Raw genomic sequence first — 15,824 nt, 5'->3', positions numbered from 1 at the left:
TATTTAAAAATTAAATAAAGTAAATATATGTTAACTCAAAATGGCATAAATAAGGTCCCTTAATTCATGTCCAAGTTGATTCAAACCCGCAACCATTCGACTGTAAAATATAAATCTTTTTATCTTACTATATGTGTATTTGAAATATATTTGAGCAGGTCATTTTTTTTTAAAAAAAATAGTTGATCATGATTAAAAAAAAAGTACCCCGATTGTTAATGTTCCTCAACATGTGCATATTAAGAATTTTTTTATACACAATAATAATTATTAATTTATTATTGTGTATAAAAAGTTTCAATAAAAAGGCTGAATTTTTTTATCAAATAAAATCTCGAAAGAAGAGTGTAAAAGTAAGGGACGGATATTGTTTTTGCAAATTAAGAAGAAAATGGAGCGTAAACAGATAATGGGCTTACTGTTTCATGAAGCCCATTAGCCTCTGAGCCCACTAGAGATACGACATCTACAAATTCCTCATTCCAGATTAGGTTTTTACTCGCACTCTTTGTTCTGCTCTGCCGCAATTGGCTAGGGTTTTCCATTACCCTCTGCGTCTCTTTCACTTCATTCGATCCCTTTTCATCTGAATCCACTTCACAGTTACTGTATTTGATCCCTTTTCCATGGATTCTTGCTTCTAGGAGTTCCTTGATTCTTGAGAATTTTCACCGAAGCGCCGTCTATTTATCAGGAATCTGAGAATGATGAGTTCTATTAATCCTTTTGGGCTCCTGGGTGATGATGACTCCGAGGACCCAACTCAGCTCCTTGCGTCGAAGAAGCCGAATGAGCCGGCGCAGGCTCAGGGTCCGGCTCAAGCCAAGAAAGCTCCAGCTCTGGCTCCGGCGGCTCAGGCCAAGCCTCCAGCTAAGCTTCCCTCCAAGCCTGTCCCTCCAGCTCAGGCTGGTGAGATATTGAAAACCCAGTTTTGATTTTTATTTCTCATCGCTACTGTTGTGTCACTGGGTTTCGTTTGCTAAATGGAATGAGGTTTTCCCTCGTTATATATCTTATTGTGTTTTTTGCAACTGAGTCCTCAGAATAGAAATAGTTCTAATGTGTTGAGTAATTATTATTTTAAATTTATTAGTTTCATCCAGAAGGAAACTTTCTTCCTGTTTGCCGACTTCTTGGGGAATCTCTTATTCTCTTTGCTGGAGATCATAGTTTTTACTTTTTTTTCCTGGTGTATTTACTTTGTTTACTCTCCCTATAACCATGAGCTGCTGTTGGTTAATTCTCATTGGAATTTGGGTTTTATTCTTTAGCCTAGCCTTTTCATCGATGGGTAAACTTAAAACTATTGAGCTTCTTGTTTTAATCGTAATACAGATAATAAAACTCATTTATATGTTGAGATTGATGTATGAAGTTTTTTCAATCTCATGATTCTGTAAGTTGTGCTTTTGTGCAAATACTGATTTGAGTTGTTAATTGATATGATTTTTTGTACTCTTATTTAATAAATTTGATTGCCTTTTACACAAACTTTACTGTCTTGTTTTAGCAGGAGGATTGTGGTTTTTAGGTCTGTTAGTTATACTGTACAGTCACCGTAATTTGTTTATATTGGCAGTGAGAGAGTCCAAGAATGAAGATCAACGTGGAGGAGGCCGTGGTGCTGTACGCGGTGGTGCGCGTGGACGCGGTGGGCGTGGATTTAACCGTGACGTGGTTGACAATGAAAATGCATTTGGAGTCACTAATGGTTTTTCCAGAGGATATAAGCAATCGGAAGATGGAGATGCTGGAAGGGATTCTTCAGAAAGGCGTCCATATAGTGGGCCTCGCGTAGGTGGTGGCTTCCGAGGGGGTCGCCGTGGTGGTATTAGCAATGGGGAAACTACAGAGGGTGAACGTGAACGCCCACGAAGAGCATTTGATCGTCACAGTGGAACTGGGCGTGGGTAAGCTTATTATTATAGTAGTTTTTGTTGCTCTCATGATCATAGGTCTGTAATTTTTGTTGTTTTTGCTGCTCTCATGATCATAGGTCCGCTATTTTTGTTTGGAATTGATTTTCTGGTTTTTTCTTCTTTCTTTATTGGTGTAAAAATATCGGAAGTTCACTACAATTTTTATCGAAATCTCCATGTCATTGGTTCCATTTTATTTTAATGTTTCATTTGTAGGTCTGGCTTTAAACGTGAGGGTGCTGGTCGTGGAAATTGGGGAACACCAGCTGATGAGATAGCCACGTAAGCACTGTTTCTTGAATTTTTATTATCCAAATCAGTTTTTTAATTTTCTTATTCTAAATTCTGCTGTCAAATGCATTTTGTGTAATTTCTACTTCCTTTATAGCGGGGAAACTGAAGAACCAGTTGTGGAAGGAGAGAAAAATGTTGATGCTGAAAAGCCATCAGAACAAGAAGATGTTAATGCTAACAAGGAAACTCCTGCAAATGAACCAGAAAACAAGGAGCCTGAAGAGAAGGTAGTTTAGTTCTTGGTTGTTGGTTTGAAATCTATTTAGTCATTCATTTTCATTATACTTCGTAGATTCTTCAAGAATTCAATCTTTGATTTTCCTGTCTTAATTTAGTGCTTGTGACCTAAGTTCTAGATTTTTGTTGTAAATATGTTGCAATTTGTTGTCGAATATGTCCAATTCTTTATCGTAAGATTATTAATATCTGCATCTTCTATCATGCTAGGAGATGACTTTGGAGGAATATGAAAAAGTCCTGGAAGAGAAGAGAAAGGCCTTGGTTGCGCTCAAGTCTGAAGAAAGGAAGGTTAACTTGGACAAAGAACTGGAGTCCATGCAGATTCTGTCCAACAAGAAGAATGATGATGAATTCTTTGTTAAATTGGTGAGCAAGCTACTCTCAGTCTACGGCTTGTCTTTCTATACCCATTTAGGATGGATTTTGTTGATTGTGCTAAGCTACCCTCAGTCTACGGCTTGTCTTCTATGCCCATTTATGATGTATTTTGTGCTAATAATATTTTTTGCCCAGGGTTCTGACAAAGATAAACGCAAAGAGGCTGCTGAGAAAGCGAAAAAGGTGTGTCTTAACAATATACTTACGGTTCGATACATCTGTCAATCTGATATTTACCAGAGAACATGGGATTTATTTATTTGGGTTTGGAAGGAAAAATATGTATTGTCTTCATCTTTCTGAACTCTCTTGACAAGATTAAGTTAGATATAATTTATGAAGAAACCAAAAAGACATCGATGATTATATTTTTGTTTCTAAACAATGTGATAGATTTTTGGCGATGACCACGTCTTCTTATTGGCATCTGGCTTATATATGCGATCAGTTTATGGGATACATGTTCTTCCTGTAAGTTGAAAGTTTGTTTTGTCCAGTGTGATGGAAGGTCTTATTTGGAACTTCTGTGCCTTTTTTTTCCTTTCGCTTCATATGATGCTTTTACTGCTTTCATCGATAGTTTGCTATATACTTACAAGCAAATCTCTAATAAGACTGAATCTCTCTAGATTTTAATGATTCTCTTTCTGCATTTTTCTTGGAATTTTTGTTAATAATACTCACTTTGTATACACGGACCATTCTAATACAAGCGGTGTGACATGCATGAACCAGCGTTGAAGCTTTACTTAACCTGTTGTGTATGTTCCTGTTTGATATGCAGTCAGTAAGCATAAATGAGTTTCTGAAGCCGGCTAAGGGAGAGTACCCTCGATCTGGAGGTCGTGGTCAGGGACGCGGTCGCGGTAGAGGTGGAGCTGGAGTAAGCAATTACAATGTGCAGGCCCTAGCGATTGCAGATGATGGAGAGTTCCCTTCCCTTGCAGGTAAGTAAGGAACTTCTGCTTGCCACACGAGCTTGACAGATTATAGGAATCAGATATTTGGTGGCTCGTGAATGGCAAAGTTGGTCGGCAATCATGGGAAGTTTGCAGTCATTTCGGTGTACATTTAGATGCGTTCCAGGGGTTTTTGCACCTTTGGTTCTTTGTTACTTTGACGTGTACGAAATACCATTTCCATAATACTTAATAGTGACGGTAGTTTCTTTTTCATTTTCATTTAATTCCCATGGGATGAGCCTTTTTTTTTTAAGTTTATGAAAACCAGTTTTGTTACATTTTGAAACATGTTCTCCTCCCCCCCCTAGTCTCTTATTTGTTGCTCCATCGGTGACACCTTTTTCTTTATGTAATTCTTAAAAGGGCCTTAGGAAACTCTTCGGTACTGACAGAGATATGAGGTATGGAGCCCCAAAAGGTGTTTTTCTTACTATTTAATCTAGTCTCACGAGAATTTTCGTCACCACAAGAACGATTTGCTATCTTTACTTTGAGATCAAAATTTGTAGGAATAACGAGCTTCGACTTGTGGATTGCAAAAATTTTGAGCTGTGAACGATCGGTGGAAATAAACCTATACCCTACCCCATTAATGTTTGCAAGTTGCGACCTAGAGTCCTGAGGCAGAGTGTAGGAAAGTGATTAAAATGATTGTATTTTGACACTAGCAACCGCTAATGATGTGTTAATTTTACGGAAGCCTAGGATGATGTAACACAAATCGTTGAATCTTTCTGACCGGATCCCACGATCATATCCTGGGTAAAGTCCAATAGAACTATAAAAAGAAAACTGTGATATGGAGTTATTTTATGGATCAATAGGGTAGAAACAGACTTTCTAACGTATGGTGTAATGATTTACGTTGGTTGTAAAAATTAGGGGTGGGTACGGTACGGTATACCGTACCGAACTACGGTACCGTATACCGTATCGAAAATATCGGTATGAAATTTTTTCATACCGATACCGATACCGAAAATTCGGTATACCGTATGTGCGGTATGCCGAATTTTCGGTATGAAAAAAACTCATACCGATACCGTACCGACACCGAAAATTTTGTCGGTATACCGAAAAAATGTCGGTATATCGAAAATATTTTCGGTATACCGACATTTTTTCGGTATACCGAACTTAAATTTAAAAAATAATAATAATAAAAATTATTTTCGGTATTTCGGTATATAATAATAATAAAAAATTATTTTCGGTATTTCGGTATATACCGAAATACCGAAAAAAATATTATTTCATACCAATACCGATACCGAAAATTTCGGTACGGTATGATACCGTACCGAAATTTTCGGTATACCGATTTTTTTCGGTAAGTTCGGTATTTATTTCGGCACGGTTTTTCGGTATTTCGGTATTTCGATATTTTTTCCCACCCTAGTAAAAATGGTTTTGGATTGAATATTATCAAGACTGATTGATACCGAAGGATGGTAGCAATCATTGGAAGAAACTATTTAATACAACTCAATGAGAGCCTAACAGATCTATTAATTGGCACTCCATCCTTAAAACACCAATTGATGGAGTGAGATACAACAGCGAATCTGACACAACACTTATTACCAGCTGCAGTACAACGACCAAACACATAAAATCTTCTGTCCGTTTCGTAGTGAATGGTGATTATATATACAACATTTGAAAGATGAGGAATGAGGAAATAAGAACTATAACCAACACTGACGTTCGCCGAGGCGATTGTTTTGTACATGTCCTTTTTTAAGAAATCGAATAACTTAAACATAAACAAAGAATATATGTTTTAACATAATCCATAAGTAATTAACACGATTGTGCAGACATATTGTTAAACAGGAAACAAGCACTAATTTTGCATGACATGATAACATTGTGTCGCTATCTAGCTTACCGACGTCTGCTTCAAGTGGAGCAGCAGCCAGACTTTTGATTAACAGGTTGTCCTCTGATCTGCACGGTTGAAGGTCTGGCAGAATTCATGGCCGGTTGACTTGCCATCCTGACAATGTAGATGTAAAAATAAGTCATTAGTTAAAAAGATCACGGAAAACTATCAAATTATAACACCACACAGCATCCAATTATATAATCTGCACACCATACACTGTTTACCTGTTTTTGATTGAGGCGGCCATGGCCATGAAAGCCTGCTCCACATTAGTAGCACTTTTCGCACTTGTTTCCATGAAAGGTATCCCAATTTCATCAGCAAATGCCTATAAAACAGAGGGGATCAGACAAGAAGTTCATCGAAAGGTGACATGATTGATACAGGGGTCAACTTTGGATTTCAAACGACGGTGATCCAAATCAAGAAGAAAATTGTTTAGACCGGAGAATCACAAATGTAAATTGCATCAAGCATTTATAAGTTTACCTTGGCAGTCTCGGTGGACACGACCTTCTGTGCTGTGAGATCACACTTGTTTCCAACAAGAAGCTTGTTAACATTGTCACTTGCATATCGGTCTATCTCGTTCAACCATTGCTTGACATTGTTAAAACTCTCTTGGTCAGTCACGTCATAAACTACCTGATAGACGTGTGAGCGGAATAAGAAACCTAATTCATCAAGCAGAAAATATTTAGGTGCAAGAATAGGCAATGCTTACAATTATGCCATGAGCCCCACGGTAGTAGCTGCTAGTGATTGTCCTAAAACGTTCTTGTCCAGCAGTATCCCACTGCATTTATCAAAAGACAAAAAAGATTAATCCTTCAACAGTATAAAAAATTGACTAGTTAAACAACATATCCTCCTCTCATATCCTGAAATTGGATATTAAGATGTGATAGCTAGATATGATGAATTTCAAACACTTACTATCTGTAACTTGATGGTTTTCCCATCCTGCTCCACTGTACGAATTTTCTGCATCATAGAACACAATATATTTCAGGGGACTTATAGTTTCAGAACTGCCAGGACATACAAAGGGCACGTTAAGACAGATCACTTACAAAGTCAACGCCAATGGTACTGATATAACTCTCAAGATATGAATCATCCTGAAAACAATAATACACTGATAGTCAGCAGATGTAAAGATATTCGTATGAACTCCAAAGATCTTTGCGCAACTCTAACATGCATGAATTATGCAAATTCACATGTCAAAAGAGATGAAGAGCAAACCACTGCACTTCTTCATATTAACCAAAAAAGGATTGGAGAGAAAAAATGCCACAGGTGTGAACATCACCATAGAAAAAATTCATAATTCATGGAAAAAGAGCATATCAATAACCTAGTAAGGAATGCTACGATGAAAAGCAAAATGGACAAATAATTCTCAAATTGCTATTTATAGTAGGAGAAAATCATTTAGAGAGGGAATAGGCACCTACCGCAAACCTCAGAAGAAGACATGATTTGCCAACACCAGAATCTCCAATAAGCAAGAGTTTGAAAAGGTAGTCACTGTTACAAAATGAGAAGGTATGTTCAGTCTAGAATAAATCAAGGAAAATCATTTTTCAACCATTAAAGAAACATGAAGCTCCTTGAATATCACAGGGAAAAGGATGTAAAATGAGTATCCGCAGCAGTGCGGCACAAAATATGAAAAGACAACATCTGAAAATTAGATCATTAAAAATAGAAGTTAACACCCGAAGAATAATGCAATTGACGAAGAACAATCAAACAGATGGGAAGAGATAAAGTAAAAAGAGAGAGGAAAAAGAATCTGACAAATTACAGAAGATATTTCAGCATTCCCACTCAGAAATAAATCCACAACCAATCTGACCACATGAGACTGAAATACATTATAGTTGGTGATACTTCATTGCGATTATATACGTCTTAACAGATATCAAATTCATAAGCAGCTTTATACATCAAGTAGCACTAAAAGAGAAAAAGGTACAATTTTATGATTCCTGATGTCAAGTATTTTCTAGCAGTTAGAACAGTAGTTTGCTATAATAAAAAATGCACATAAGAACCTGAGGAATTCTTTTCTCAAGCTTCAGAAGAGAAGCCGGCATAGCAGAGAACATGAAAGTTTTAGCAACTTAGAATTTTCCAAGTCAGGCTATCATCATGTGCCACATGAAATTTATTTATTTAGATTAAAAAACTGTGAAGAACAAGATTAAAATATTTTACTTTGATAGCTCGTATTTGATGAGGAACCAACAGAGTACACATTAACGAATCCCCAAAACATAAAGCAATTCTAATTTTACTTTTTTCTTCCTTTGTTTTAACTTTGTTATGAAGAATGCAAACTTTTGACTTCAATCATATCACAATTTGAATACAGAAGACGCGTAAAAGGTTGATTTTTCCAACAAACAATATTCCCAACAAAAATCGGCGACCTCTCACACAGAAAGAACGATAAATAATATGCTGATAATTCCAATTATGAACCTTTCATCCTCAAGGTCATCCGGCTCATCCAAACATTAAATTAGATAGACTAGCTCCCGCAAACATGAAATTCACAGCGATCATATTTCAACAAACCGTAAACTATGACTGCTACGGATCAAATAAAGCGCTCGCCACATCATAAATTAACCGATCCAACGAGTACAAAATCGAGAAAACAATCACGGTCAACCAAACTTTTTAACCCAAAACTTCACACAGATCTAACTCATATGCTCTAAATCATCCCGAAAATCGCAAAATTCAATTGGAAAATTACAACAAAATGCTTACTATTCTGGATTCATGGCCGACGAAATTCAATTCAATTCAAAAAATAAAACACGAGAGAGGCTCCGAAGAGAATTCAATCCCGAGAGGCGATGATTTTGATCGAATCGGAGAGATGATGCGGTGAAGGGTTGAAAATGGAGAGATGGTGGTTGTATTTATCAATTATATAATTTAATATTAATATATAAATATTTGTCTTTCATTGAATGAAAGACGCGTTTTATAAAATGTGGCGAGGGTGGAGCCGTGACGTGGCAATCAAGTCATGTTTGCTGACTAGGACTTCTGCCATTTTCATTTATCAGTGTTCTCGTTTGGAATGCGTTTTCAATTTGGACACCCATTTTTTTATATATAAATATTATTTATTTAGACTTTCAGATTTTTTTTAAATAAATTTTTTTTGGAACATTTAAAAATAATTGATTGGTTGACCTAACAACGTACGAAGAAATGATATTTATTAGCGGTAGACAACGATCGGTTTGATCCGATTTTATTATACAAGGGTTCGGTTTTTCGATTTTAAATATCTCTAGTCCAAAACCAAACCATTTTCTTACAATTCGGTTCGGTTTTTTTATAATACGGTTCGGTTTGCCGGTTATATTCGGTTAACTAAAATTTGCAAAGAAAATAAAATTTTGCTTCACTTTATGTCGAAAAAATTAAAGAAATATATACATAAAAAAAATATTTTTTGTTTCCATCGTGAGGTTGTTGAAAATCCGATCTACAAATTTTGTGTTGTTGTAAAAATGTTTGATTTCTTTGAGTATCCTATTGTGGTCATTGGTTGATGTTTTTATCTCAATAATTTGCTATTGACTTATTATTTGCATAATTTATTTCTTTGAAAGTTTAGCAAACCCAGTTTTAAATGTAAAATTTTCACCGACCATCTATATTAATTGCTTTATGGTGGTTTTTATGTGCCAATGATTCATGTCGAATTTTCACCAATAAACGAATACCAAACTTAACAAAATGGGTATAATGTCTATCAAATATGTCACTGAATTCATCATATTTGGAACAAAATCTTTTCTCAAAAAATTACTTCATTGTTTGTTCCAATACATCATGTCAAACATTCAAAAAAAAGTATTACATATAACAAACTGGATAAAATTTCTAACAAATTAAGCACTTAATATATCACTTCCAGTACATCTTAAAATAAAAGATTCAATTAGCTATTATTACGAACATCAACACAATTAATACGAAAAAAAAAGTGAAGATACAACTTGTCACATCCGAGACCAAGACGTATGACATCTGCATCTTCTCATAATCACACAATCGTAAACTTCAAGCCTTATAAGTAAAAAAATTTAGAATCAGTCTATTGTTCATAAATAGAAAAATTTTCTTTACAACTCCAAAATAATCATTGAATATTTTAGGTATAGCAATGTAAAATATTAACTATGGTATGGAAGCTCACAATTTGAAATAAATTGATAACGAAGATGAAACATAAACGTTGTCAACAATCTTCTCTTTTTTTAACATCCCCAAAACTAGGTTTGTTCTTCATACTCTAACTGATCTCCATTCTTATCTGACATGAATGATGAGTGAGTGATATGATCGACACTCATTAAGTAGTAGAATTCCTCCAAGACTTCAAATCAATTTTTTAACAAAAACATTAATATCAGATATTTGCAGAAATATGCTCCAAAAACTTGAAGAACTTGCTGTATTTTTCTATAGGCGATAGCCTAAACGGAAAACCTATGTTACTCGAGTAGGACAGAACTTTGGCTCGATAACTTGGCAACACTCTTTCTTGAAATTTTGGTGTGCTTTTATTGCATGTTGTGGATCTCTTTTATATGTCTCCAAAGATGAGGTGAATGATCACTCAATTCATGACGATTTATTTTACATGAAATATCATTATTCATGGCTATTAACATCTTCTCAAAAGCACATATCTATGGTCATTAACCTTATCTTAAAATAACATATTTACGGTCATTAACCTCATATTAAAACGCATTATTAAACCAAATATATGGCATAATACAACCTTTAATCTCCATTATCACCCATTAATCACCATACTCAGTGGTTACAATTTGATGAAGGTGAGGGGTCTCACCTCACCATGTCTTTATTAATTGGATTTTCATGAGAATAAATTTATACCATCGATGTTATAATATTCTAATTTCATATTTTTTTGTGACCATCATTTAAGTAGAATTGGCCAACTATCATGTAAAAGTAATCTTACACTTAGGCATAGTTTGGTACACATGATAGGATAAACATGTGATATATAATATAAGGATAAGTTAATGAAAAATAAGATGTAGGATATTATATTTAATGTTTGGTATGATTTTAATAAGAGTGATTAAATTTATATATTAGATTGTAATAACAAAATCAACCTTATCATAATAAATTTTATAATTGCAAAGTTGTTGCTTGAGTTCATATATTTTATCTGTTCATGTGTCGATGATACTTGCATGATTTATTTATTTTTACCTAATTTTATATAATATATAATATGATAATTGAGCCCTTGATTTTTTGAGTTAGAGTAGGTCTCATATGAGACCGTCTCACGGATCATAATCTGTGAGACGGGTCAACCCTACCCATATTCACAATAAAAAGTAATACTTTTAGCATAAAAAGTAATACTTTTGCATGGATGACCAAAATAAGAGATCCGTCTCACAGATACGACCCGTGAGACCGTCTCACACAACATTTTGACTTTGAGTTAAGTCAAATATCAATTTTTAAGGTTAATCGAGTGATAATAATAATTTTTATAATTTTATTAATATTTATAAAAATTATTTATATAATTATCTCGAATTCATTTATATAATTATCATATTATATAATATATAAAAATAAATAAAATATTTATTTGATTTTAATTTCTACCTACTAGCATAGATTTATAAAAAAATCATTTATAAATTGAGAGTAATTAAGTCACTTGTAGTGTATTTTATCATTAAATTAAAATTATCACACCTTCTATTAGGGATATTTTATCCTTCTAAAAAATTATTTATCAAGGGCCCATGATATTATCATGAGCTTTTTAAAAAGGTACCAAACATGGGATAAGGATGATTATTTATCAATCACTCTCTTATCCGATGTACCAAACTATGCCTTAATATATAGTACATGATTTCAATTAAACAATACTTGATTATAGTTTAATATCAAGTAGTTTAATAATACCCTATTAAACTTTAAATCATACATAATTTATGAAAGGTAACACCTTAAATTTGACAAATCATATCCTTTGCTTCAATAAGACCATCTTCAAGGGGCGAGGAAGCTACTGGCCCTTTTCCAATTCTAGTTATATGGGTGAGAAAAATTTCGGTTAAATGGTTCAGTCGGTTAATTCAGAAGTTGAGTTTTGAAATTTTAAACAATCTGTTAATTCGGCTCGGTTTTAATTTGAAAAATTCGGTTAAACCAAATTAGTATGTATGTCAATTTAAATTGTATCTGTGCATTAAAAATACATTAAAAGGAAACCCAACTTTTCATACATTAAAAGGAAGCTCATTAATCCAATGATTTTATCAATATTTCTATTTGTTATTAATATTTTTTTAATGTTTATTGTTATTTATAAGCTCTCCATTGCTTTCTTTTTTTTTCGTGTGTGTATTAAAATTCGCATAATTTAAAAAATATTGGTTATGATCACCGATTTGAAAATCAGTTTGGTTAATTTGGTTTTTATGAATATTTCGATAGATTCAGTTATTTGAAAATAAAACAGTTATAAATTTATTTGATTCGATCGGTAATTGAATAGATCGATTGTACATTGAATAGACCGATTGCACACCTCTAATTCTAACCCCTTGAAAGTGGCCAGGATATCGTGTAAGGATTTATCCTTGCGTGCAGCAGGCGGGCCCTTTGCGGAGTACGTCTCATGATTTTTTATATTATTATTTAATTAATAAATCCAACTATAATATTTCAAATATTTAATAAAAATATTACAATAAAGATAAAAATTAATAATTAGATAAAAAAACTTAGTAATAGAAAATAAAAGAGTGAGTTCGATAACTTGGCCGCTGTAGATCAACGATCAAGATCATATCAGTTTTCAAATTCTTTTAAAATAAAAACTTATTAAAAAATTGATAAAATCTCCAAAGGCTAGTAGCGGCTATATTCTCTTGTAGGAATGACAACTTTTCTCACGAGTTTGGGTCCACGGAAAAAACCCGAAACGGGGATGAGATCTTCGATTTTTTCGGTTTTGGGTTCGGGTTTGGCGCCGGTATAAGATTAATATCTTCATCCCCGAACCCACCCCAAAAATAATATCAATAATAAAATAATAATATTATCAATAATATAATAATTGTTATTAATATTGATATTAATAGTAATATTATCACTAATAATAATAGATAATAATAAGATTTGATTTGAGAAAATCTTTGAATCCGTCATTTTTTTGCCATATTAGTATTTATGAAACGTGGATGAGGACATGGACGGGGACGGGGACGGAGATGAGAAGTTAATCACCGAAGCCCGAACCCGAAAAATGGGGATCGAGACAGGTATGGGGGTGTGGATGAAATTGGGGGACGGAGACGGAGATGGAGATAGCAAACCCGCCCCCACCCTCCCAGTGCCATCCCTATTCTCCGGTCTCCTCTCCTATAAATTCACTTCATTATGTCTTGAAAAAATTACATCTTATTCCACCTTCATCCAAAAAAAGATTTAATTATTTTTTATTTCATTCATTCAAATATGAAAATGGTTCATGAAACAATGATGATCTCAATTATACTACACCAAACTTTTCGTAAATAATTTGCTCTAATTATTTGTAATGTTTTCTTTTTTAAAAAGAATTATTTGTTTCGTGTATTTTTTTGTAAGCTTCTAAATTTTAGTTGTGTACTTTTATTTTTAATTATGTGCAATTTTAATACCTATTTTTTAATACAATACAAATTAATATTCCATAACATCATCCCTACAATATTATCTCATCCTTGCATAACAATAAGATGAATTTATCAAAGCTCGCATCATCTTGAGATGAAGTTAGCAACATCCATTGAACCTTACTACAAAAAAGGCTAGCGACAGTCAAAACCGTAGCTATTGAGTTTAGCTATGATTTTTAATTTTGTACCTAAAATGACATTTACATGTTGCCTTAAATATGCCTTAAAGATGGTAGATGAATCACCAACAGTTGGGGAGATGAAGCACCAACAGTTATGCCATGCAAAAAGTCTCAAGGGCATGTGAAAGATCTCAACTGAAAAATAAAATAACAAAAGATGGCATAGACTGCTAGGCAATTTTTACCTTGATCGGTCCGACATTCGACGCGCCCAGGTCGCACTTGTACGCTTGCACACAAGTCAAGCCTTTTTTCCACTGCAAATCGGGCCCATGATTTGCACCCCCTGCGCCTGTGTGAGCGAGAGAGAGCCTTTCGATCAATCACAGTTACACTTCCATAAAATGTAACACAATATAAACTTATCTATACCACTTCATTTTTTCAATATGGGACAAACCCACCTTTCCAAATTTCCATTCACTGCTCATATCTTTAATCCAACAAGTTGTTTGTGAGAAACCATGGCAAGTCTCTGTCCATATAAAGATCTACGTTCGTGTGTTAGTCTGAAGGCGAAACAACCGTCGTGTGATCTTGTTGCTGTAAAGCAAGTCTCTATGATAAGAGCTGCGTGGGTGACATGCATAGTCGTATGACTGCAAAGGTGGTTGAATAGGTTCTCCTTGAGACATGCTCCTTAAAAACCATCCTTTTCAAGAGAAAAAATGATGCTATATTATCCATCAACTTTTGATCGTGTCATCAGGTTCAGGTCATGGTTGCCGCAAGGGTTGCAACAGATGCTTTTTTCTGGTGTGCAAAGACCTGTCAAATGTCAATAGTTCTGTACGTCTCTCTTAGGGCATCCGTATCCGTCGGAATTAATCCATGTTAATAACTCTCCATCTCATAAAAAATGATGGGGTCCACGAGCCACATATTCATTACATTAACACTTCCTCATTATTAACACACACCCACATTCATTTAATTTCAACTTTCATTATTTATGGGTCCCACTGTCCACTTACTCATTTTTTTTTATTTTTAATATTTCAATATCTTTATAATATTTTTAAAATTTTACAACAAATATTACTAAAAATAAATAGTATTATTATTTTAAAAATAACTTAATTCCAATATTCATTAAAATATTATTAAGAAATGAAAAAAAAGTTGGACTCTTTTATTTAAAATATTATTCAACACAATCTCTTTAAAAAAACACAAAATACAAAGAAAACGAATTACGATAATTGAAAAGAGAATTACATCAATCGAAAATTACATATTCCATTTCTCTCTAATTTGGTCACACAGATGTTCATGAACTATAAGCTGCTCCGGCGTCATTTGGAAGTGTCTTTCGAAAGGATTTCGTATTCCTTAAGCAAATATTTGCTCTTTTTAGCTTCAGATTTGTTCAAAGCCGCTTTTGCTTTCATCTCCTCTATTGCAAGTTCTTTTTGTTTCTATTCATATTCGTTCTTCTTTATGTCTGTATACTGAGTAAAACTTTCGAACAAACTGTCGTATCTGGTTGTCAAATCCTCCATCGATGATTTTGCTTTGTTTTTACCTTTTCTTTTTGCGGCTTTTTGACCAATTGGACGAATCTCTTCTTCATTTATATCTAAATCAATACTCGCATCTTTGTTCGATGAGGTGTTGCTAGCCCCCGACTCTGAGATTCTCGCTTTCTTTGTACCAACAAAGTGATCATCGGACTGTGGAGTGAACAGTGGACGTGTTTTCATGATTCTCCACACATGCTCTAGATTAAATGCAACTCCATTATTTTCATCACGATATTTTTCATATGCAAACCGCAATATGTCTTCATCACTATGGCCGCTTCGATAAGTATTGTAAACACTATTATAATTTGCGTTGAAGCGATTTACCTTTTTTTGGATGGTATTGTGCCAATGAGATCGAATCACGTTTAAAGCTCTCCGAGATGAACCAGCGGGACGATTGTCATTGTAGTAGTCCGCAACACGTCTCCAAAAATCATTCCCCTTCTGATCATTGCCGATGACTGGGTCATCACTCATTGTGACATACGATCTCGCTAGTAGCTCGTCTTCCTCCTTTTTCCATATTATTCGCTTCTTCGTACCCTCAACATCTACATCAGCATTTTGCACATTTTCGAGATCAACTCGTGTTTCACGGTCGGAAAACTGAGTCTCTGGGACAAACGTAGGAGTTGGCGGCTCGTTTTCGATTGGCAT

The 15,824-nt window shown here is 34.3% G+C and overlaps 3 protein-coding genes across 4 annotated transcripts; 1 reads left to right on the top strand and 2 right to left on the bottom strand.

Annotated features, from left to right (window-relative positions):
• Positions 1–493: 493 nt before the first annotated feature.
• On the top strand, positions 494–4,081 carry LOC140811839 (RGG repeats nuclear RNA binding protein A-like). Of its 2 annotated transcripts, none has more exons than XM_073169937.1 (7): positions 494–909; positions 1,580–1,910; positions 2,136–2,202; positions 2,312–2,440; positions 2,661–2,819; positions 2,967–3,014; positions 3,616–4,081. In XM_073169937.1, exons 1-7 carry the CDS (start codon positions 705–707, stop codon positions 3,784–3,786), a joined length of 1,110 nt encoding a protein of 369 aa, XP_073026038.1. In that variant the 5' UTR covers positions 494–704; the 3' UTR covers positions 3,787–4,081. The 2 variants fall into 2 exon arrangements, with proteins under 2 accessions (XP_073026038.1, XP_073026037.1); XM_073169936.1 differs by having other exon boundaries at positions 495–909; positions 2,136–2,201; positions 2,308–2,440.
• Positions 4,082–5,469: 1,388 nt separating this feature from the next.
• On the bottom strand, positions 5,470–8,650 carry LOC140812770 (GTP-binding protein YPTM2). The gene is made up of 8 exons (XM_073171128.1): positions 8,469–8,650; positions 7,142–7,214; positions 6,755–6,802; positions 6,618–6,665; positions 6,406–6,477; positions 6,171–6,326; positions 5,906–6,009; positions 5,470–5,792 (listed from the first exon to the last, which is right to left on the bottom strand). The coding sequence occupies exons 1-8, from the start codon at positions 8,480–8,482 to the stop codon at positions 5,696–5,698; spliced, it is 612 nt and encodes a 203-aa protein (XP_073027229.1). The 5' UTR covers positions 8,483–8,650; the 3' UTR covers positions 5,470–5,695.
• Positions 8,651–15,059: 6,409 nt separating this feature from the next.
• On the bottom strand, positions 15,060–15,824 carry LOC140811276 (glutathione S-transferase T3-like). The gene has a single exon (XM_073169142.1). It carries the CDS (start codon positions 15,822–15,824, stop codon positions 15,060–15,062), a length of 765 nt encoding a protein of 254 aa, XP_073025243.1.

Source organism: Primulina eburnea, chromosome 14 (genome assembly GCF_022965805.1).
Source record: "Primulina eburnea isolate SZY01 chromosome 14, ASM2296580v1, whole genome shotgun sequence".
In the NCBI taxonomy this organism is placed as follows: Eukaryota; Viridiplantae; Streptophyta; class Magnoliopsida; order Lamiales; family Gesneriaceae; genus Primulina; species Primulina eburnea.
The sequence above is the reverse complement of the archived record's forward strand: the minus strand, read 5'-3'. Positions and strand labels throughout refer to the sequence as shown.